Here is a 22,287-nt window from a genome sequence, read left to right as displayed (position 1 = left end):
TTTGTTCAGCAATAAATGTGAATTCTTCTTCAATGAAAAAAAAAGACATTCCCTAAAATAAGACATAGCACATCTTTGAGAGCAAAAATTAATATAAGACGCTGTCTTATTTTTGGGGAAACAGGGTAGTTAGTCAGAGGGAGATAAAACCTTGAGTACGTATAGAGAAGTTCTGTATTTTTCATACTTGATGTAAGCCCTCAAGTTATGAATGCTTATATAATTTTAATAATAAATATATAACAACAGAATCTTGCAAGTCTGAAGACTTCCTTTCTCCCTCCCTTTATCTTTGAGAGGAAAAAGGAGGCTTAAATCTCAAATGATTTCTCAGGCTAAGATTGTTTTTATCGCAGCACTGTCTTGCTTGTAGCTCTTCCACGTTCTTCCCTCTGTCCATTACACTTCTTAGCTGTGTTTAACACATAGGGCTTGAAGAGAAATGATGATAGAGCCTTTTCCTAGGGCATAGAAGGCTTCACACAAAAGTAGGGAAGACTTCTCATTGGGATTTTGTGCAATAAGACTGGCAGATACGGTCTGCAAAAATCCAGGCAATCCATTCAGTCATCATTAAACAAACTTTGTGTAATCACAGGTTGTGCCTGCCAACAGGGTTCACATATGATTTTCTGTCTCTTTTTCTTTCTCCCAGGGGCTAGATTGGAGTGCAACGATGACAGCAATTGTGAGTTTTAACTCTCTTCTTTTTTATTTTATTTTTTATTTATTTTATTTTTATTGTATGCCGGCCTTCTCCAAAGACTCGGGGCGGCAAATGTTTTGTTCCCATTGTCAACCTCACTGGGGATAACTGTTGGGAAAGATGCCAGATTCACATGAGGTGTAAAATGCTCCCGGTTCACTCGTCGCTGTCATTCGTCGGAGAGCTGGTCGTGAAGAGAGCATGAAACTCCGCCCACCTGTCCGGAAGCCCCCTTTTGGTTCTTTTACCCTCTGCGCATGCGCAAAGCATTCTGTGCATGCGCAGAGGGTAAAAGAACCCAGATGGTGGCATCCTGGTGGATGGGTGGAGCCTCACGCTGCCTTCGCGACCGGCTCTCTGACGACCGATAACCAATAATGGGCAGCCAAAGGTTTTACTGCCACACTGTGGGTGTGGCTTATTTTGTGGGTGAGGCTTAATGGCCATGTGACTGGGTAGGAGTGGCTTGCTGGCCATGTGATCAGGTGGGAGTGGCTTGAACGATTGTTCAAGTGAACTATTGCTCGCTGGGGTGACAATTTGCTTCATGTTTCCTGCGCTCTCCTTCCTGGGTCGCCCCCCCCCCCCGCCTCAGGCTGGGTAGCTAGGCGAATATGTGCTGCCAGAAGCATAAATGCTGCCAGCGCCACTTCCACCCATGCCTTCTGCTTGTACCTCAGCCGGGAGGTGGCCATGTGAGGCTGGAGGGAAGCCGGGCAGGAGAGAGGGAAGCTCATCTGAGGCCAGGAAGGAGGAAAGAGGAAAAAAGCAAGGAGCGCAGACACAGCAGCAGGGGGAAAAAGGAGAGCCGAGCCGAGCCCGGTACTCCAGGAAGTGACAGCCGCCAATCAGCTGGAGCTACGCAAGCATCTTCATTTCCGCTGGTGGAACTGTGTTCCACCCCGTCCTGCCTGCTGCCCACTCCTGCCGATAACCACGAGTGAACCAGGAGTATTTCACCCTTGACTAAATCTCAAATCAGCAAACCCCATTTTGGTCGGGCATGTCCTTCAAGCCCACTCTGTGCATTTGTGGGTGCCCATCACTGGAGGTTTTCAAGAAGAGACTGGGAGAGCCTACTTGGGTAAGAGGTTTGTTTATTTATTGAATTTATTTGCTGCCCATCTTCTATCGAAATGAATCTGGGTGGGTTGGAGTAGAAGACCTCCAAGGCCCCTTCCAACTCGGTTATTCTATCTTCCAGCTATGTTCTTGTTCCCTGTGGTGTGTAAATCCAGAAAATCAGGCAGTGAAGGGTTGCTCAACTTTGGCACCAGCAGTGCGCTCTCTGAGGCCATCGTGCGTCAGGATGCGTGCGAGAGGGAAATTTCACCGATTTTTGCTGATATTTTTGTTTTCATGCCTGCGCAGAAGCAAAATATCAGTGAAATTGCCAAAATCTCACTCATATGAGCATGCAAGAGTTCGCTTGCTGCGCATGCACAAAAGCCAAATCTCGCATGGGGCGCATAGCTATGCATACATCCTGGAATTTCCTACCAGAATTGAGCATCTAACCACACCGGCTGCTGCCATCACACTGAAATCAGGCCAAATGAACCTATTTATGGTTCAGTAGTTAAATACGGGTAAATATCTGCAAACAGAGCCAAGGTGTTCCTATGCAAAACTTAATCATGAATTGCCTCCCTAAACAATTAAAGCTGAAATGCAATTGTCTCGGTTGTGATTCAGTGCTGCATGAACTTACAGCCAAAAAGGATTCCCGACTCCTGCTGTAGCTAGCCTGAATCCTCCGCCCCTTTGCAATATCCCCAATTGTTGACTGAGGTTTTGCAGATGTGCTCTTCATCTTGTGATTTCGTTTACCTAGACTGGCACCTTCAGGCCTGTTTCAGAAGAGGAGCAGGCCTTGCGGACTAAACTCGAGCGACTGAGCACTAGCGACCATGGTCCTGTGTTTGGGAAGCATGAGAAGATCCCGGCGCACACCCTGCAGAAGGTGAGCTTCATGGAAAATGGGAGAGAACGACAGAAGCAGGACCCCAAGGACCATTTGCAGATGTGGAGGATGGCCAAGAAAAACATTTAGCACAGACCCATTGGCCAAGCTGGCATTGCCACCCATTTTAATCCCGATCAGATATCCTGCTTTAGAGAGGACTGTAAATATACTGCTCAAAAGTAATAATAATGAAGTTTGATTTACTTGTAAATCAAATTGTAAAATCAAAAGTAATAATAATGAAGTTTGATTTACTTGGAGTTATATTGTGTTGTTTAAGGGTTCCCTTTATTTTTGTTGAGCAGTGTATATATTTGGCTGCAAGTTCTTTATGCCATTTTGTATGTTCACTCAGACCTTTTAATCTATGCACCGTTATCTAACTTTGATCATCTTATTCATTGTTAGAACTGTAACCATTTACTTCACAGCCCTGGCCATCTAATCCTAAAATCCTATAATGTTAAGCCAAGCCTTGGTGATAAAGAGAAGTATAATTACCTCCTCCTCCTCCTTCCTCTTCCTCTACTTCTCCTTCTCCTCCTTCTCCCTCTCCTCCTCCTCCATCTCCTCTTCCTCCTCCTTCCATATCTATCATTGGACTTTGGTGATCATGTTGGGGGTCTTATTTTTGTTCACAGACACACAAAAAAGTGCTGCTGAGTTTTATCCAAACCAGGCCTTTAGATTTTGAAGTCATGATGTTCTTCTTTTGCCTAGATCTCATTTGCCTTCAATCTTTTCCCTATCAGCCATTGGATGGCACCAAACTCAAAAAAATAGAGCAGTGTTAACCGCAGTACTGTACTGTAATTTCTGACTCAAACTGTGGACTCTACATAGATATCAGTTCACTCTAGTTCAAAATGTTGGTTTGATTCACAACCACTCATGATATGCAAGAGTAACCATTAGGATAATTCCCCACGTGTTCAAAATAACAGTTACAATTTTGTTTCCACTTTAGGAAGGTTTCTGATCCTGCATCCCGATTTCAGGTTGTGTACCATAAAAATTTTGGGGGATATCTTTTGCTAAGTTAATGAAAAAAGGACGACAGGCAACCCTGGACTTAAAAGCACAACTGGAACCTGACTTTCCATTGCTAAGAAAACGAGTGGTGCCTGATTTTTTCAGCCTTTTCTACCAGTTGTTAAGCAAATCATTGCAATTATTAAGTGAATCACATGTCATAGAGTGAGTCCAGTTGGTGGCGTGGTGGCTCAGCAGCTTGGACTGGAGATGGTCTCTACTCCAGCAGTTCGAGTCCCATCCCTTTCCTCAGCTTCTGTCCACCTAACATTTTGAAAGCATGTTCTATGTGAGTAGATAAATATATACCACTTCAGTAGGGAGTGGAGTTGGTGTTCTGTGCAGGCAGTCAGATTTCTGCTGTCTCTGAGCCTTCTTGGCTGCAGCGCCTGTTTGTGTGATAGCTCCAGGAACTGAAGGAGCCTTGGACGATGCTGTAGGAGGATCCTCTTGTTTATCTTTCTGGTGCAAACCCAGCTCACCCTTGCATGGCACACCTTGGGAAGCATGCAAGCATTTCCTACAACAGAGCTTGTCTCTTGGCAGTCAAACTACTACTCTTCAATAGCATTGTGGTGTCCTGGCTAGTGTAACAATGCCATATGCTGATGCTGGTGATAATAGTAAGAGAATCCCACTTCCCTCATTGACTTTGCTTGTTGGAAGTCAGTTGGGTAGGTCACAAATGTTGATCACACGATCTTGAGGCATTGTTGTAACCACTGTAAATACCTGCCAGTTGCCAAGCATTCACACTTTTATGAAACGGGGGATGCTACAAATGTTGTAGGTGCTAGGACCCTGTCTTGCAACTTTGAACAATCAGTAACACATGGTTGGTTGGTGGGTTTATTTATTTATTTATATTTATATTTATTTATTTTTGTCAAGTATGTATTGGTAGTACAAGAAATAACACTGTTTATATACATATATAAGAGAGAAACACTAGGACAGGGGATGGAAGGCACGCTGGTGCACTGATGCACGCCCCTTACTGACCTCTTAGGAATAGGGTCTAAGGGTGAAGTTTTGGGGGTCTGGTGATGAAACAACAGATTAGATTAGATTAGATTAGATTTATTGGATTTATATGCCGCCCCTCTCCGCAGACTCGGTAGTGAGTTCCATGCATTAACAACTCAATTGCTGAAGTCATATTTTCTACAGTCAAGTTTGGAGCGGTTTACTTTGAGTTTGTAACTGTTTTGTGTTCCTGTATTGTTGTGGTTGAAGCTGAAGTAGTCGCTGACAGGGAGGGCATTGAAGCAGATGATTTTATGGGCTTAGAACATGGTTGTAAGTTGAGGACTGCCTGTACAATACCGGGAAAAGCAGACGTTCCACTATGATCCTCCAACTCATTGTCTACCTGTCAGAATTATCTTTGGCTCTCATCCCTAGGCTAAAGATGAATTGAATGAGACCCCAGAGAAACGTGAATTAGCCATCAAAGAGCTGCAGGAGCTCATCCAGGAGAAAGCGAAAAATGGAGACGACATTTGCAAAGTGGTTGCTGAGAAAATGAAGGGGAAGGAAGAAGCCTTCCTCCTCCGCTTCATACGGGCCCGCAAGTTTGATATCAACAGAGCATATGATTTGATTAAAGGTGAGGCTTCTTCCATTGGACCCTTCCTTCCAGACATGAAAATCCATAACTATCACTCTTTGTGGAGGAGGGTTGAGGTCTATGTTGTGACCAGTTGCGGCCCTATCTTGACCAGGAAGCACTCTGCACAGTCACTTACGCCCTCATCCCTTCTCGTCTTGACTATTGCAATGCGCTCTACCTGGGACTACCCTTGAAGAGCGTTCGGAGACTTCAGCTGGTGCAAAATGCAGCGGTGTGTGCAATAACGGGAGTAGCAAAGTACGCCCGTGTTTTACTCCAACCTTATGCGAGCTTCATTGGTTGCCAGTCGGTCTCCAAAAGTAATTCAAAGTGTTGGTTATTACCTTTAACCCCCTAAATGGCTCAGAGCCAGACTATTTACGGGACCGCCTCCTCCCTCATACATTGCTGCAGCCAGTAAGGACCCACAGAGTCGGCCTTCTCCGGGTCCCGTTCACCAAACAATGTCAGTTGGCAGGACTGGACTTTGGGGAAGAGCCTTCTCTGTGGCGGATCCAACCCTGTGGAATCAACTGCCCCCAGAGATCTGCACTATCTCCACCCCACCAGTCTTCCGGAAAGCCGTTAAGACCTGGCTTTTCCGGCAGGCTTGGAAGTCTTCGGAGAGGGGCAGTATAGAAATCCAATAAATGAATGGATGGATGGATGGATGGATGGATGGATGGATGGATGGATGGATGGATGAATGAATGAATGAATAAGGTTTGACTGCAACTATGTATGGTTTTTTTATGATATTATTGTTTTTATTGCATTGTTAATTTTACTGTTTTATTTATTTTTTATTGCTTTTTAGTGCTGTTCTATTTATGATTGCTTTTAGCCTCTCTGAGTCCATTTTGGAGTGAGCGGTAAATAAATTAAATTAAAAAAAATTAAATTAAAAAAAATTAAATTAAAAAAAATTAAATTAAAAAAATTAAAATTAAATTAAATTAAATTAAATTAAATTAAATTAAATTAAATTAAATTAAATTAAATTAAATTAAATTAAATTAAATTAAATTAAATTAAATTAAATTAAATTAAATTAAATTAAATTAAATTAAATTAAATTAAATTAAATTAAATTAAATTAAATTAAATTAAATTAAATTAAATTAAATTAAATTAAATTAAATTAAATTAAATTAAATTAAATTAAATTAAATTAAATTAAATTAAATTAAATTAAATTAAATTAAATTAAATTAAATTAAATTAAATTAAATTAAATTAAATTAAATTAAATTAAAATTAAATTTTAAATTAAATTAAATCTGTCCAGCTCATAGCTTGGGTGGTGTGATGCTTAGTGGGCAAGAGGCTGGGCTGGTGGGCAGGAAAGCCGATGTTCAAAACCTGAGTGTTGTGCGATGGGTTGAGCTCCCATCCTTGCCTAGCTCCTGCTCACCTAGCAGTTTGAAGGCATGCAAATGCAAATAGATAAATAGGTATCACTTTGGTGGGGATATAACAGTGTTCCGTGATGTCATGCTGGCCACCTGACCGTGAAAATGTCTTTGGACAGCACTGGCTCAATGACCCTTGAAGGAGAGACAAACACTGCACCCTAAAGTCGGTGCTGTGACCCTCCAGCAGCCCGTGCAGCTGGTAGCGGATCCCGTCCAAGATGAGGCCAATGGGGTAATGTGCAAGCGGCCTGTGCAATTGGTACCTGAGTCAGTGAAGAGGCTGGCGAGGACTCGGTGGCAAAGGCAGAGGTGCAGCCAAGGCCTTCAGAACCTCCAGCATCTCACAGGAGGGGTAAGGATGAAGAGGAGGGGCCTATTCTTAATGCACGAGCAGGCCAAGCTGCAAAAAGACAGGAATGACTACTCAGGAGGAGGTCTCCTCGGGAGTAAGGCTGGGGGCTAATTGGCCACTCCCCAAACCTACTTAAGGAATGACAAAGACGGAAAAAACAACTAGTGGAATAAAATCCGCAGGGATTTCTTTCCTTTCCAGTTCACATTCATGATTTTACACTCAAACCCGAAAATAATAGCCATACCACCAACAGAGATAAGCTAACCGCCTGAGCCAAAACTCCAGAGAAACAGCCAGGACTTCTGAGCTTTATGAAAGGTTCATAATTCTTCTATTCACATTTAAAGTCTCGGTGTGTAAAATGCTATTTTTATGCATCCAGATTATGAATTTTAAAGATTATTGTTTGTGCTGTCTTTGGCTTCCTTCAAATTAAAAATGGGCAATTTCTGTATCACAAGAGAAGCATTTTACTGAGCTATTGATGAACATGTTGTTCAAAGCATGCAGCCCTGAACTGGAATAACTCTCCCTCTGTCACCAGTTTTACCTTGGAGACATGAAGTTTTAATTTGATTGTTGAGCCATCGGTTCATGTGGCATCTCTAATAGAATAGAATAGAACGGAATTCTTTATTGGCCAAGTGTGATTGGACACACAAGGAATTTGTCTTGGTGCATATGCTCTCAGTGTATATAAAAGAAAAAGATATATTTCTCAAGAATCATAAGGTATAACACTAAATGATTGCTGTAGGGGTCAAATAAGCAATGAAGAAACAATCAATATTAATAAAAATCTTAAGCATTACAAGCAACAAATTACAGTCATACAGTCCTAAGTGGGAGGAAAAGGATGATAGGAAAGATGAGAAAAAACTAGTAGAAAAAGAAGTGCAGACTTAGTAAACAGTTTGACAGTGTTGAGGGAATTATTTGTTTAGCAGAGTGATGGCAGTCAGGAAAAAACTGTTCTTGTGTCTAGTTGTCTTGGTGTGCAGTGCTCTATAGCAGTGGGGGTTGGGACGCCTTTGGGGGTCAAATAACCGTTTCACAGGGGTCGCCTAAGACCATGGGAAAAGACAAATTTCCCATGGTGTTAAGAACTAAAGTTTCTATTCTGGTGCCTTGGAACATATTTTTACAATCTGATCAATCAGGCATTTGCAATGGGGGTGTCCCTCTGACCTTTCTGCCAATCATCTTAAATCTCTGTTGGGAAAATTGGTGCTAGACTTATGGTTGGGGGTCACCACAACACGAGGAATGGTATTAAGGGGTCGCGGCACTAGAAAGGTTGAGAACCACTGCTCTATAGCAATGTTTTGAGGGTAGGAGTTGAAAAAGTTTATATCCAGGATGCGAGGGGTCAGTAAATATTTTCACCGCCCTGTTTGACTTGTGCAATATACCGGTTGTCAATGGAAGGCAGGTTGGCAGCAATTGTGGCAGCAATAATGTGGCCCTATCACAGCCTCTATCCTTAACTCCAGGTTACGTCAACTTCCGTCAGCAGTATCCAGAACTTTTTGAAAACCTGGTACCCGAGGCAGTACGGAGCACCATTGAGGCTGGCTACCCTGGCATATTGTGCAACAGGGATAAATACGGTCGGGTGGTACTGCTGTTCAACATAGAGAACTGGGATTATGAAGAGATCACATTTGACGAGGTTGGTATTGTTTTGTAAAGGTGTTCACCTTTTTGTAAGTTTGTTTTCCTAAGTCTTTAACAATTGCAGTTCCCTCTAAAGTAGGGAAAGCATTGTGGCTGTCCAGATGTGGCTCGATGGCAATTGCCGATATTTCTCATCTTTTGCAACATCTGGAATGGAGAACATCTGGGTGCAAATCAGTATCGGGACCAGTGTTCCCTCTAATTTTTTTTGGGGGGGGGGGTGTCGGAAAAATATAGTGTCTGAGCGGCAGTCCCTTTGGGACTGGGTGGCACAGAAATAATAAATAAATAAATAAACAAACAAACAAACAAACAAATAAAAAACCCACCCTGTTTTGCCTCAGAGAATTTCAAAGTAAAATACTGTACTGTGTGTCTATAACAGTGAGCTCATAATAGGGCAACTCTATCAATATCAAAATGCCACTTAAATAGTTGAGCTAGTTTCAAACTAGATTTTGATTTTCTTCCTCTCTTCCTTACTCTCATTCTTTTTCTTTCTCTTTTCCTTCCTCTCTTTTTTCTATCTGTTTCTCTCTCTTCCTCTCTCTCTCCTTCCCTCTCACTCTTTCCCTCTCGGCTTCTGGGCAGGTTTGGAAAACTCTGAGTTGATGATGATTTTTAAGTGAGCGATTGCTCACTGCTCAGCTTAGAGGGAACTATGATCGGGACGCTATCAGAAAGGGGGATGGGGATGGGTGGGTGCACGCATCAGAGGGACATTTGGCTTATGCGCATTTGTACGAAGCAAAATTTCGTGAGAGGACATGAGTTCACCTGAGATTTTGGCGATTTTCGGTGATTTTTTGCTTCCATGCATACGCGAGCCATGGTTTCCAAACTGCAGCAGCTGGATCCATACAGCCCACGTATCATCAAACAAGTTCCATTACGTTTTTGCACAATGTATGAATCTAATCCGATTGGTAGAGAGCGCGTGTAGCTCAAGATTGAACTGTGGGGTCCTTTGGTGTTCCCTGGGCTTGGTTTTTTTTCTTGAAGGTGTTACATTATCCAAACTAGGCAACGTCATCAGATAACGTTACCTTGTTTGGTAATGAAACATCTGCAAGGAAGCAACTATTTCAGAGTATAAGACACACCTTTTTCTCCCCTAAAACAGGCTGAAAATTTGGGTATGTCTTATATTTCGAATGTAGCGTTTACTAAGCTTTTTTTCCAGCCCTAACACGGTGCTAACTCGATCTTCTGTGCTCTACTAGCTAAGCGATCTTCCCTTTGCCTGCTTTTTCATTGCTGCTCCCTCTGACAATCAGCTGAGCCTGTTTTCAGCCCTAACGACGTGCTAACAGTGAAGCGATCTTCCGTGCCTTGCTAGCAAGCAATCTACAAGATCCTAACTAGTGAATCGATCTTCTGTGCTTTGCTAGTGAAGCGATATTTTCTTTGCCTGCTTTTCTCATTGTTTCTCTCTCTGAAGAAAGAGAGAGAAGTGAAGTGTTTTACAAATGTTTTTTTATTCCCAACCAAAGGATAAAAAGAAAGCACGTGAGCTCAAAAACAGCAAACTAATATGCTGAAGCTCACCAGACCAAGGACTAGCTAGATGAATATCTGGTGGGCAGATTATTTTTTCCCTATTTTCCTCCCCAAAGACTAAGGTGTGTCTTATACTCCAAAAATTACGGTAAGATCAGAGCACCAAGGACCCCACAAATCTAATCTTATCCTCTGATGATTATTACTACTTTACTTGCATCACTAGAGAACCGATGCAAAGATCTATCTATCTATCTATCTATCTATCTATCTATCTATCTATCTATCTATCTATCTATCTATCTATCTATCTATCTATCTATCATCTATCATCTATCTATCTATCTATCTATCTATCTATCTATCTATCATCTGTCTGTCTGTCTGTCTGTCTTTCTATCTATCTATCTATCTATCTATCTATCTATCATCTATCTATCTATCTATCATCTATCTATCTATCTATCTATCTATCTATCTATCTATCATCTATCTATCTATCTATCTTTCTATCTATCTATCTATCTATCTATCTATCTATCTATCTATCTATCTATCTATCTATCTATCTATTTGATTTTTTTACACCCTTCTCCTTAGACTCAGGGCGGCTTTCAACATGTTAGCAATAGCACTTTTTAACAGAGCCAGCCTATTGCCCCCACAATCCGGGTCCTCATTTTACTCACCTCGGAAGGATGGAAGGCTGAGTCAACCTTGAGCCGGTGATGAGATTTGAACCGCTGACTTGCAGATCTAGCAGTCAGCTTCAGTGCCACCCCGGCTCATGGCTGGTGTTTCAGAGCCAATGCGGTAGAGGAAGGCCCACGAATGTGTTGGAGCCTGAGCTGCTCCTCTCCCATGGTTTTACTACAGATCCTCCGTGCCTACTGTGTGATCTTGGAGAAGCTGCTGGAGAACGAGGAAACCCAAATCAACGGCTTCTGCATCATTGAAAACTTCAAGGGATTCACCATGCAACAAGCCTACGGGATCAAGCCTTCGGAACTGAAAAAAATGGTGGACATGCTGCAGGTGAGCCTGATCTACTTGCCAGGGCAAGCTGCAGAGATAGAACAACATCTGGAAATTGCCCGAAATTAAGACAATCATGAATATATGGCCATGATGGCAAATGTATTGGACACATGCCACAGGTGGCACATGGAGCCATATCGAAGGGCACACAAGACTTTGCCATGTTTCAGCTGCAGCAAGCATGTGCCCACTGGCCAGCTGATTTTTGGCCTTAGGAAAGGCCGTTTTGTCCTCTGGATGCTTCACGGAAGCTTCCCTGAAGCCCCAGAGGCAAAAAAAATATCCCCAATGGACAAATCGGAAGTTCGGAAAAATGCACTTCCAGTTTGCCATTGTGCTGTTTTTTGCACTTTGGAGGGTTCAGGGAAGCTTCCTGAAGGCCCAGGTGCAAAAAACAACACAATGGGCAAACTGGAAGTGCGTTTTCTGAACTTCCCGTTTGCTGTAGTGCTGTTTTGTGCATTCCAGAGAGTTCAGGGAAGCTTCCTCAAGCCCCAGACTGCAAAAAACAGCACAATGGGCAAATCGGAAGTGTGTTTTTTAAACTTCCTGTTTGCTCGTTTGGGCATTTTTTTCACCTGCCAGGCTTCAGAAAGGCCTGTGCTCATGTGCAGTGGGCAGAGCACATGGGTGGGTGCACATTCGTGGGGGAGGAGGGGTGTGGGCACATGCACGCATGCTAACACACCCACACACATCCCTTCTGGCATGCAAACCAAAAAGGTTCGCCATCACTGATAGATGGGATAGCAATATTATTATTATTATTATTATTATTAGTAGTAGTAGTAGTAGTAGTAGTAGTAGTAGTAGTAGTAATTAGACCGGTATGCCGCCCTTCTCTGAAGACTCGGGGCGGCACACAGGGTACAATATAAAACAATGTGTATACAAATCTAATTAGTTAAAACTATAGGCTAAGATCCCACTATATTAAAAGGAGTCAACCAACTCAATCACCACCACACATCACATTTGGTAGTCGTGGGGGGGGGACATGATCTAATTGTCCCATGCCTGGCAACATAAGTGAGTCTTAAGACTCTTTCAAAAGGCGAGGAGGGTGAGGGCAGTCCGAATCTCTGCAGGGAGCTGATTCCAGAGCACCGGGGCCACCACAGAGAAGGCTCTTCCCCTAGGCCCTGCCAGACGACATTGTCTGGTCGACGGGACCTGGAGAAGGCCAACTCTGTGGGACTTAACCGGCCGCTGGGATTTGTGCGGCAGAAGGCGATCCTATAGGTAGTCTGGTCCGATGCCATGTAGGGCTTTATAGGTCATAACCAACAATTTGAATTGTGTCTGGAAACCAATCGGCAGCCAATGCAGTCTGTGGAGTGTTGAAGAAACATGGGTATAAATAGGGAGACGATTTGAAATTTCTGAACACTCCTCAAAGGTAGCCCCATGTAGAGAGTATTGCAGTAGTCGAACCTATACACAAAGGAGCCATAGGGATAGGGCTTGGAAGGTGCCGTTCCAAATCTCAAATGCAGCACATGTTGAAGTCCATGGGCTTCTGCAGTATTCTTTGCCATCTAACAAAGGGGCTCCAGGAAATCCTTAGGGTCAGGTCTGTAGAGATTCTCAGTCATCCAAGTCATGGTTGTCCCAAAGGTGCCTTTTCAGGAGGCAAAAATGTTTCCTTTGAAGATTCTTCTTTGGCTGATAGTCCTGTCCTCTCATTCCCCACTATTCTCTTAGAGCTGAAGATGATGAGAAGTGAAAAGAAAATACAAAAGAAAAAAATCCAGTTGCCTTCTAGAAAAAAAAAGGACCTTTGGGACCTTTGGGTCAGGTTTTACAATAATTCAATTGCCTGTATATACTGTAAATAATAGGACTAAGCAGATCTTTGCAGGAATGTTTTGCTTTCACCTAGTTGCCTGGTTTAGTTTGCTCGTGCAGAGGTCAACTGCATTGTTGTAAGTTAGATCTGGCGGTTTTAGCCTTGCCAGGACTCTCTTCCAAAATATAAGATTTTTTTCCAGCTAAAATGGACCTGAGGGTGTGGAGATGGCTTCCTGGTCCCAAATAATTCCTTTTTTACCCAGTTGCTGAGACTGCGCACTATAAGAATCATCATTAATAGGGAGATTTGACTAGTTTAATGGATGAGGTCTTGGGTGAAGAGGGCTAAGAAGAAAGCCTGGTTTCTTGGTTAGATGTGATCTTGCTTACGACACCTTCCATTTTTCTGGCTTTCACTTGTATCTTTTGAATTCCCAGGATTCCTTTCCAGCTCGATTCAAGGCCATTCATTTCATTCACCAGCCTTGGTATTTTACCACCACCTACAATGTGGTCAAACCATTCCTGAAGAACAAGCTTCTGGAAAGGGTGAGTTGTACCACTGAAGAGTGCATAATAGTACAGGTAGCAGGGGTGAAACCTAGCCGGTTCTGACAGGTTCTGGAGAACCAGTAGCAGAAATTTTGAGTAGTTCGGAGAACCAGCAAATACCATCTCTGACTGGTCCCAGAGTGGGGAGAGAAGGGAAATTTTGCAGTATCCTTCCCCAAGAGTGTGGAGGGAATGGGGATTTTTCAGTATCCTTCCCCAGGAGTGTGGAGGGAATGGAGATTTTGCAGTATCCTTCCTCTGGGTGGGGAGAGAATGGAGATTCTGCAGTATCCTTCCCCAGGAGTGTGGAGGAATGGGGATTTCGCAGTATCATTCCCCTGGGAATGGGGAGGGAATGGAGATTTTGCAGTATCCTTCCCCAGGAGTGTGGAGGGAATGGAGATTTTGCAGTATCCTTCCCCAGGAGTGTGGAGGGAATGGAGATTTTGCAGTATCCTTCCCCAGGAGTATGGAGGGAATGGAGATTTTGCAGTATCCTTCCTCTGGGTGGGGAGAGAATGGAGATTTTGCAGTATCCTTCCCCAGGAGTGTGGAGGGAATGGGGATTTCGCAGTATCCTTCCCCAGGAGTGTGGAGGGAATGGAGATTTTGCAGTATCCTTCCCCAGGAGTGTGGAGGGAATGGAGATTTTGCAGTATCCTTCCCCAGGAGTGTGGAGGGAATGGAGATTTTGCAGTATCCTTCCTCTGGGTGGGGAGAGAATGGAGATTTTGCAGTATCCTTCCCCAGGAGTGTGGAGGGAATGGGGATTTTGCAGTATCCTTCCCCAGGAGTGTGGAGGGAATGGAGATTTTGCAGTATCCTTCCCCAGGAGTGTGGAGGGAATGGAGATTTCGCAGTATCCTTCCTCTGGGTGGGGAGAATGGAGATTTTGCAGTATCCTTCCCCAGGAGTGTGGAGGGAATGGGGATTTCGCAGTATCCTTCCTCTGGGTGGGGAGAGAATGGAGATTTTGCAGTATCCTTCCCCAGGAGTGTGGAGGGAATGGGGATTTCGCAGTATCCTTCCTCTGGGTGAGGAGAGAATGGAGATTTTGCAGTATCCTTCCCCAGGAGTGTGGAGGGAATGGAGATTTCGCAGTATCCTTCCTCTGGGTGGGGAGAGAATGGAGATTTTGCAGTATCCTTCCCCAGGAGTATGGAGGGAATGGAAATTTTGCAGTATCCTTCCCCAGGAGTGTGGAGGGAATGGAGATTTTGCAGTATCCTTCCTCTGGGTGAGGAGAGAATGGAGATTTTGCAGTATCCTTCCCCAGGAGTGTGGAGGGAATGGAGATTTCGCAGTATCCTTCCTCTGGGTGGGGAGAGAATGGATATTTTGCAGTATCCTTCCCCAGGAGTGTGGAGGGAATGAGGATTTCGCAGTATCCTTCCGCTGCCACACCCACCAAGACATACCACGCCCACAGAACTGGCACTAAAACAATTTGGATTTCACCACTGGTGGGTACCCTTCGGCTTATCACCACAATTCGGACCAGAATTTCCATTGCTAGACCAGATTTATTTAAAAAAAAAAAATTACAGAACAAGCCGCTCCAAAGGAATCGCGGCTTTCTTCTGCTCACGTCTTCCCCCCTTTTCCTTTCTTACTCAGGTCTTTGTGCACGGGGATGAACTCGCCACCTTCTTTCAAGAGATAGACGCCGATATCTTGCCCGCTGACTTTGGAGGCAACCTGCCCCCATACAGTGGCAAAATGATTGCCGAGAAGCTTTTTGGGGTCTGGATGGACACTGAAGACACAACTCTCTAAAAATAAACAGCCCCCAGGTGGAAGATCAGCCTGAGTTTTTCTTTGAAATGCAGTGCAGGTAGTCCTCAAGGTATAACCCAGATGTCGGCGTTCCAAATAACATCCGAGAAATAAATCAGAGTCCAAGCCTTGGCCTTCTTCCAAGTTCCAATTTATTAATAGAGCCACGTTGGTTACAAACTGTGGTCAACCTGATACTAACTTTTCCTACAGTTCTTCACCCAGGTTAAGATTAATCCCTCGTCCCTACACACAAGTTCATCACGTGGATCACTCCGGTTCTCTCAACATTCACGATCCTCCCTAATACTTCTGGCTGGTGCAGAACAAAGGATGACCTTGAACCTTCTGGAAGGAACTTGTTGTGGCTAGTATCTTTCCCTCTCATGCAACCACCAATCCCCAATTCCAACAGTACTTTTCTTCTTGTGGCAGGCCAAAGTCTCCAACTTAAAATGATGGCTTTGGCCTGACACCAGACTAGGAGCAGAATTTTCATTGCTACGACAGGCGTTTGTTAAGCAGTGCACGATTTTAGAACATTTTTTTTTTTTTGGCTACGGTTGTTAAGTGAATCGTACAGTTGGTTCGGTGGCTCCACGTTCTCCCATTGACTTTGCTACTGGGAAGCCAAAGCAATCGCATGCAACCATCCTAAACACAGCCAGCGGCCTAAATTTTGATCATGTGACTATGGGGGGGGGATGCTGCTCCAGTTTTAAGTGGGAGGACCAATCATAGGTCACTCCCTCCCCCCCCCCTCTTGGTGATGTTGTAACTTCAAACACTCATCAAATGAGTGGATTGATGGGCCATACAGATTGTGATCACAAGGTCAATCTCTTTTCATTCCTTATTTTCATCAGCTGGGGGAAAGATCAGAAGCAACACGAGAAAATATTATTTGACTGACAAAGTAGTAGATGCTTGGAACAAACTTCCAGCAGACGTTGTTGGTAAATCCATAGTAACTGAATTTAAACATGCCTGGGAGAAACATATATCCATCCTAAGATAAAATACAGGAAATAGTATAAGGGCAGACTAGATGGACCAGATGGTCTTTTTCTGCCATCAATCTTCTATGTTTCTATGTCAGTCATCAAAGGTAGAGCCCTCCCCCTAAAGCACCCCCCCCCCAAAAAAAACCCCAGGTGTTGTCATCCTAATTCAGCCTTCCCTTGTGAGGATAAGAAAACAAATGAATGGAGAAAACCATAGATCAGGGGTGAAATCCAGCAGGTTCTGACAGGTTCTGGAGAACCGGTAGTGGAAATTTTGAGTAGTTCGGAGAACCGGCAAATACCACCTCTGGCTCGCCTCAGAGTGGGGAGGGAATGGGGAGTTTGCAATATACTTCCCCCAGGAGTAGGGAGCTTCTGCAGTATCCTTCCCCTGCCACAGCCTCTAAGCGATACCCACAAAACCGGTAGTAAAAAAGTTTGGAGTTTATCACTGCTATAGATCACTGAGTTGGGGATCTACAGAGTAGGCACTATGGCTAGTTTGGTTCACTTTGAGCCAGGCAAGGGTTCCGCTTACTGACCGCAGCTCAATTTCCTTCACCGGAGCTCTGATCCCAGCTGTACCCGTTGCAACCCAATACTGCTTTGAGCCCAACTGCTGGTGTGTCCAATAGACCAGTTTAGAACTGGCCGCATTCGGATTGGGGCTTTGGAAAAATATGCCTTCATTCAGGGTTGGATATTTTAGGATCACAACGTTTAGTGGACGTTGGAAGATGGTTCTAAGTTGTGTGTGTGGAAGGAGGCAGGGGAAGAATTCCTCTGGAGTAGAAAAGGAAACCGCTGCAGAAACCTGCAGGTGACTGAAATATATTTTTCCAGTATAAATATGAGTTTTGTAGCCAACAGAAATGGTTCCGATAGCGTGTGCATGCTTTTGGCTTCAGTTGCTTTTAGTAAACTAAATGCACCAATCATGAGGATTGTTTGCATGCTCAGTGCTTTAAAAGACCAACGTGCTTTAAGCAATTAGGCAGGGCAAATTAGAGACAGATGTCTTTTTGTCTTCTTTTGCTTACTTGATTGGGTTTCAAGTTCATCCCGGAGGGGGGGGGCGGTACCTCAAAGACAGAGCCCTGACTTTGCATGATGGGAGGTCCTGGGCTCTGTTGTCTACTTCTTCTCATATAGCTGGGGGGGGAGGGGAAACCCTCCTGCTTACCTAAGTCAAGCATCATCTTGCAATTTTTCAGAACAGCCTGAGCATTTTTCTTCCCTGCAATGACCATCACTACAGAATATTGCAGTCGTAACTAGGAGAGGGAGATATGGAGAGAAAGGGGTAGGCAGCTCTCAGGGAGCCAAGACAGCGAAGGACTGCCATCTTCGGTGCTAACAGTGCGCCCCCTAAGGCCGTCATGGGCATGCGCGTGTCCGGTGGGCGCGCACACCTGTAGGCGTGAGATTTGGCTTCTGCACATGCACTGCAAGTTAAATCTTCTGCAAGGAAGCACAAGCGAGCGAGGTTTCGGCAATTGTCGATATTTTTGCTTCCGCACATGCACAGAAGCAAAAAATGGGCAAAAACCAACATCACGAGATTTGCTGCACATGCGCAGAAGCTAAATCTTACGCGGGAGGCGTACATGGCATGTCAGGGACGCGCAGCTGTGTTCACATCCTGAAAGTCGCAACCAGAGCATAGAACCTGACTGTTCCAGTAGCGGCCCATTACTAAACTAGCACTCACTGTTTCAAAGCGATTACAGTAATCCCTTGCTACTTCATGGTTCATCTTTCACGGATTCGCTATTTCATGGTTTTTCAAAGGACACTTAAATCCATTAAAAATTTTAAATCCATTAAAAATTCATAAAATTCTTCTACAGTACTACTGTACTCTATTAAAGAAACTGGTAGTTCCAACTGAGAAACATTATGGAATGACTGTTTAATGCAAAGGGTGGGTTTTAAAAGTCCAAATACAGTGTTCCCTTGATTTTCACGGGGGATGCGTTCCGAGACCACCTGCGAAAGTCGAATTTCCGCGAAGTAGAGATGCGGAAGTAAATACACTATTTTTGGTTATGAACAGTATCACAAGCCATCCCTTAACACTTTAAACCCTTAAATTGCAATTTTCCATTCCCTTAGCAACCATTTAATTACTCACCATGTTTATTTATTAAAGTTTATTAAAAAAAATTATTAAAGGCAGACGAAAGTTTGGCGATGACATATGATGTCATCGGGTGGGAAAAACCGTGGTATAGGGAAAAAACCCGCGAAGTATTTTTTTAATTAATATTTTTGAAAAACCGTGGTATAGACATTTCACGAAGTTTGAACCCGCGAAAATCGAGGGAACACTGTACTCGTTAAATACATTAAAAAATATCTTTCCTCTACTTCATGGAAATTCATTTTTCACGGGTGGTCTTGGAACGCATCCCCTGTGAAAAATGAGGGATCACTGTACTTGTTCCGGCCCCTCTCGTATACCTGGTAACTTCGGCTGTCAGGGCCCTGGCCTCGGGCTGCTGTTGCTTAATGCCAGGTCTGCTGTTAACCAAGCCCCCCTCGTTCAGGACTGAATTCTGGGGGAGGAGGCTGACCTGGCATGCATAACTGAGACCTGCTGGGCAAACAGTGGGGGGGGGGATTCCCCTCTCAGAGATCTGAGTTTCAGGTTTTACATCAGCCGAGACTCCAGGGAAGGGGTGGTGGAGTGGCAGTCATTGTCCGGAAAAGTCTTTGTCCCTGCCCCGGAGATTGTTGGGTGTGAGTTTCTCCTCTTGAGGCTGGACTCAAGGGTTCAGTTGGGCTTGTTAACGTACCTGCCTCCCAGCTATTTTACAACAGCCCTGCTGGTGCTGCTAGACGCAGTAACTAGATTGGCGGTGGAGTATCACCTTGCTTGATTTGTCCACTTATCACAACATGTAACTCTAGCCCAAGGGTAGGCAAAGTTGGCTCTTCTATGACTTGTGGACTTCAGCTCCCAGAATTCCTCATCCAATCATGCTATTTCAGGAATTCTGGGAGTTGAAGTCCACATGTCATAGAAGAGCTAACTTTGCCTTCCCCTTGGGCTAGCCTCTGGTTCTTACTATTTTTCGTACTATTAGTTGTGGTTTTGTCTAAACACTAAGCCAAAATTATGTTACAGGTAGTCTTTGCCTTATATCCCTGAGACAGTACAACTATAATACGTAAATACATGCAGGTTTTCAAGCGTTTGGATTTTGAACATGTGATCAAATGCATTGCTGCTAACGTTGCAAGTACAAGAATTGATTGTAAGTCACTTTTTTTCCAGTGCCTTTCGTAACTTTGCTAGCTAAATAAATGGCTGTTAAGTTGAGGATTACTTCTTCTGTACAGCAAAGCACTTAAGACTTATATGCCACTATACAACCCTCTCTAAGCGTAGTCAGCGCATCACCCCTAACAATCTGCCTCATTTTACCGACCTTGGAAGGATGGCAGGCTGAGTCAACCTTGAGTCGGTGAGAATCGAACTGCTGGCAGTCAGCAGAATTAGACCGCCATACAACATCCTAACCACTGCGCCACCACCCCTCTTTATATCTGGCTTCTCATTTGTCTTCCCTGCTCATTCCTCAAGATCAGAGGTCTTCAAACTTGGCAACCTTAAGACTTGTGGACTTCAACTCCCAGAATTCTCCAGCCAGCTATGCTAAATTGCTAAGTTTTGGGACCCCTGCGCCAAGATAATCCTAGAGAAAGGTTGTTTTGGCTAGTGGGTCCTTCAGTCACATGCATCTGAAGCAGTAGTGGGTTGCTACAGGTGTGCTAGCAGACTGCGTACTGGTACTGGTAGCCAGATTGTGCAATTTGCACGCAAAGGCTCTGGGGGCAGCTCTATGGGCGCCGCCATCTTTTTTCTTCAATTTTTCATATATTTTGCCTCTGCACATGTGCAAAAGCAAAATCTCGTGCGGGGACGCGCATGGGAGATTTCAGCAATTTTTTTTTGCTTCTGTGCATGCACAGAATAAAAAACCACCGAAATCTCATGCATGTGCGCTTCCCCTCGCAAGATTTCAGCGCATTGATTGCTGCGCAACTGCAAAGCAAAAACACGCTGGGACCGGTGTGCGTAGCACACACCCACACAGAAGGCAATCAAAGCTGTGCACATAGTGCACCGGTAGTGGCAGTAGTAGCAATCCGCCCCTGATCTGAAGACGTTAATCTAATCTGGCCATCTCACACAGAAGGAAACATCCCGCTTCTCTTCTGTCAGATGCTCGGTGTTAAAGGCAGTGGTCCAGTGCAAGTTCTCCAAGTGTAAAATCCAAACCAGGAGCTCCAAGAGAGAGAGAGAGAGAGAAACAGAGAGAAAAACACAGATGCAGAGAAACAGAGAGAAACAGAGAGATGGGGAGAAAGAAAAAGAAACAAGGAGAGAGAGGGAGAAAGAGAGAAAGAGAAACATACACACAGAGAAAGAGAGAAAAAGAGAGAAAGAGATACACAGAAACAGAGATGGAGAGAGAGAGAAAGAAACAGGGAGAAAGGGAGAGAGAGAAAGAGGATCAGTTAAACTGCTTATCCACCTATCCATCCGCTTGGGGCGATACCGCCTTGTTGTTTATCACAGCCATAAATGGAAAGCAAGGATGTTCTCCAAAGAGAAGTCCTCTTCTGTTCTCCTGCTTAATCCACAAAAATCAGATCCGCAACCTGCCACCCTCTTTCCCTCTACTGCTGCACATGGCTTCAATGCTTGCTCGATTGGTGGAACAGGCCAACAGGGACAATTCCGAAACAGAAACCATTGGAAGAAACCTACAAGAGGGTCATTCATGAGAAGACTGGCGCTGACTCAAGCTAAACAGGATGTAGGCTCCAAGGGTTGCAGAGCGTTCTGCCCAGCTCCATAGCATAAATTCTCTCTCTGGGACCCATTGAGAACCTGAGTAGAGGATGAGAAGAGATGGGCTCAGGTGTTCCTTTGCCATCTCTCAGACATTAACTCCCCCCAGGAGAAGGGCGAGACAGAGACCTGTTTCTCAACGTTAGCAGATAGCTGAGAACTGGTGAATTCCTTACCTTTTTCAACTTGTAGCTGGCTCCAAACCCAGACGGGGCCTAATGATCGTCCCCAACTCAGAGAAAATTTAAATATTCATTTTTTCCTACCCCTAGAACCGGAAATTAAATAAAGTGGTACATCTACTTACAAACTTAATTCATCCCGTGACCAGGTTCTTAAGTAGAAAAGTTTGTAAGAAGAAACAATTTTTCCCATAGGAATCAACATAAAAGCAAATAATGTGTGTGATTGGGGAAACCATAGGGAGGGTGGAGGCCCTGTTTCCTCCCAGGAGATTCCTAGAGAGGCCCCACAAGGAGGAGCACGCACCTCCCATACACCCGGTGCGAGGCTGCCTCCCATACACTGCACCAGAGAGAGAAACCCAGGGGAAATGGCAGGAAACTGGCCGGGCCTTCGTGCTGCTCTCAAATTTCCTGGGAAATTTTTCCAGGCTCGGGTTCTTAAGTAGAAATGGTTCTTAAGAAGAGGCAAAAAAACTTTGAACACCCGGTTCTTATCTAGAAAAGTTCTTAAGTAGAGGCGTTCTTAGGTAGAGGTACCACTGTACAGGAAATCTAAATTGCAACTTATTCCTGTCCAAGTAGAGATAAATGATGAGACACCATCCTCATTGCGAACTCAGTTAACGTCTTTATTCTTTTTTTTTAAGCAAAGAAATTCCATTGAATCAAATAACAAAATTACTGTTCTGCAATAGCCTTGATTAATCACACACAGAACAAAAAACATAAGAACAATGACCAAAAAAACAGAAATCTATCAAAGACACACTTTTCTAAACTGGAAAGATTAACAGATTTAGAAAAAAATTGCATT

General features: G+C 44.0%; 1 protein-coding gene across 1 annotated transcript; it reads left to right on the top strand.

Annotated features, from left to right (window-relative positions):
• Positions 1–676: 676 nt before the first annotated feature.
• On the top strand, positions 677–15,420 carry RLBP1 (retinaldehyde binding protein 1). The gene is made up of 7 exons (XM_070762201.1): positions 677–688; positions 2,541–2,669; positions 5,109–5,313; positions 8,580–8,758; positions 11,140–11,298; positions 13,531–13,641; positions 15,262–15,420. The coding sequence occupies exons 1-7, from the start codon at positions 677–679 to the stop codon at positions 15,418–15,420; spliced, it is 954 nt and encodes a 317-aa protein (XP_070618302.1).
• Positions 15,421–22,287: the final 6,867 nt, after the last annotated feature.

Source organism: Erythrolamprus reginae, chromosome 10 (assembly GCF_031021105.1).
Source record: "Erythrolamprus reginae isolate rEryReg1 chromosome 10, rEryReg1.hap1, whole genome shotgun sequence".
Taxonomy (NCBI): domain Eukaryota; kingdom Metazoa; phylum Chordata; class Lepidosauria; order Squamata; family Dipsadidae; genus Erythrolamprus; species Erythrolamprus reginae.
This window is presented reverse-complemented; position numbering and strand designations above follow the sequence as displayed.

What these genes read in the sequence shown, in the direction of transcription:
- RLBP1 (XM_070762201.1), top strand. An exon ending in CGGCGCACACCCTGCAGAAG is followed by an intron (nt 2,670 to 5,108) that starts GTGAGCTTCATG and finishes TCTCATCCCTAG; the next exon opens with GCTAAAGATGAATTGAATGA. An exon ending in AGCATATGATTTGATTAAAG is followed by an intron (nt 5,314 to 8,579) that starts GTGAGGCTTCTT and finishes CCTTAACTCCAG; the next exon opens with GTTACGTCAACTTCCGTCAG.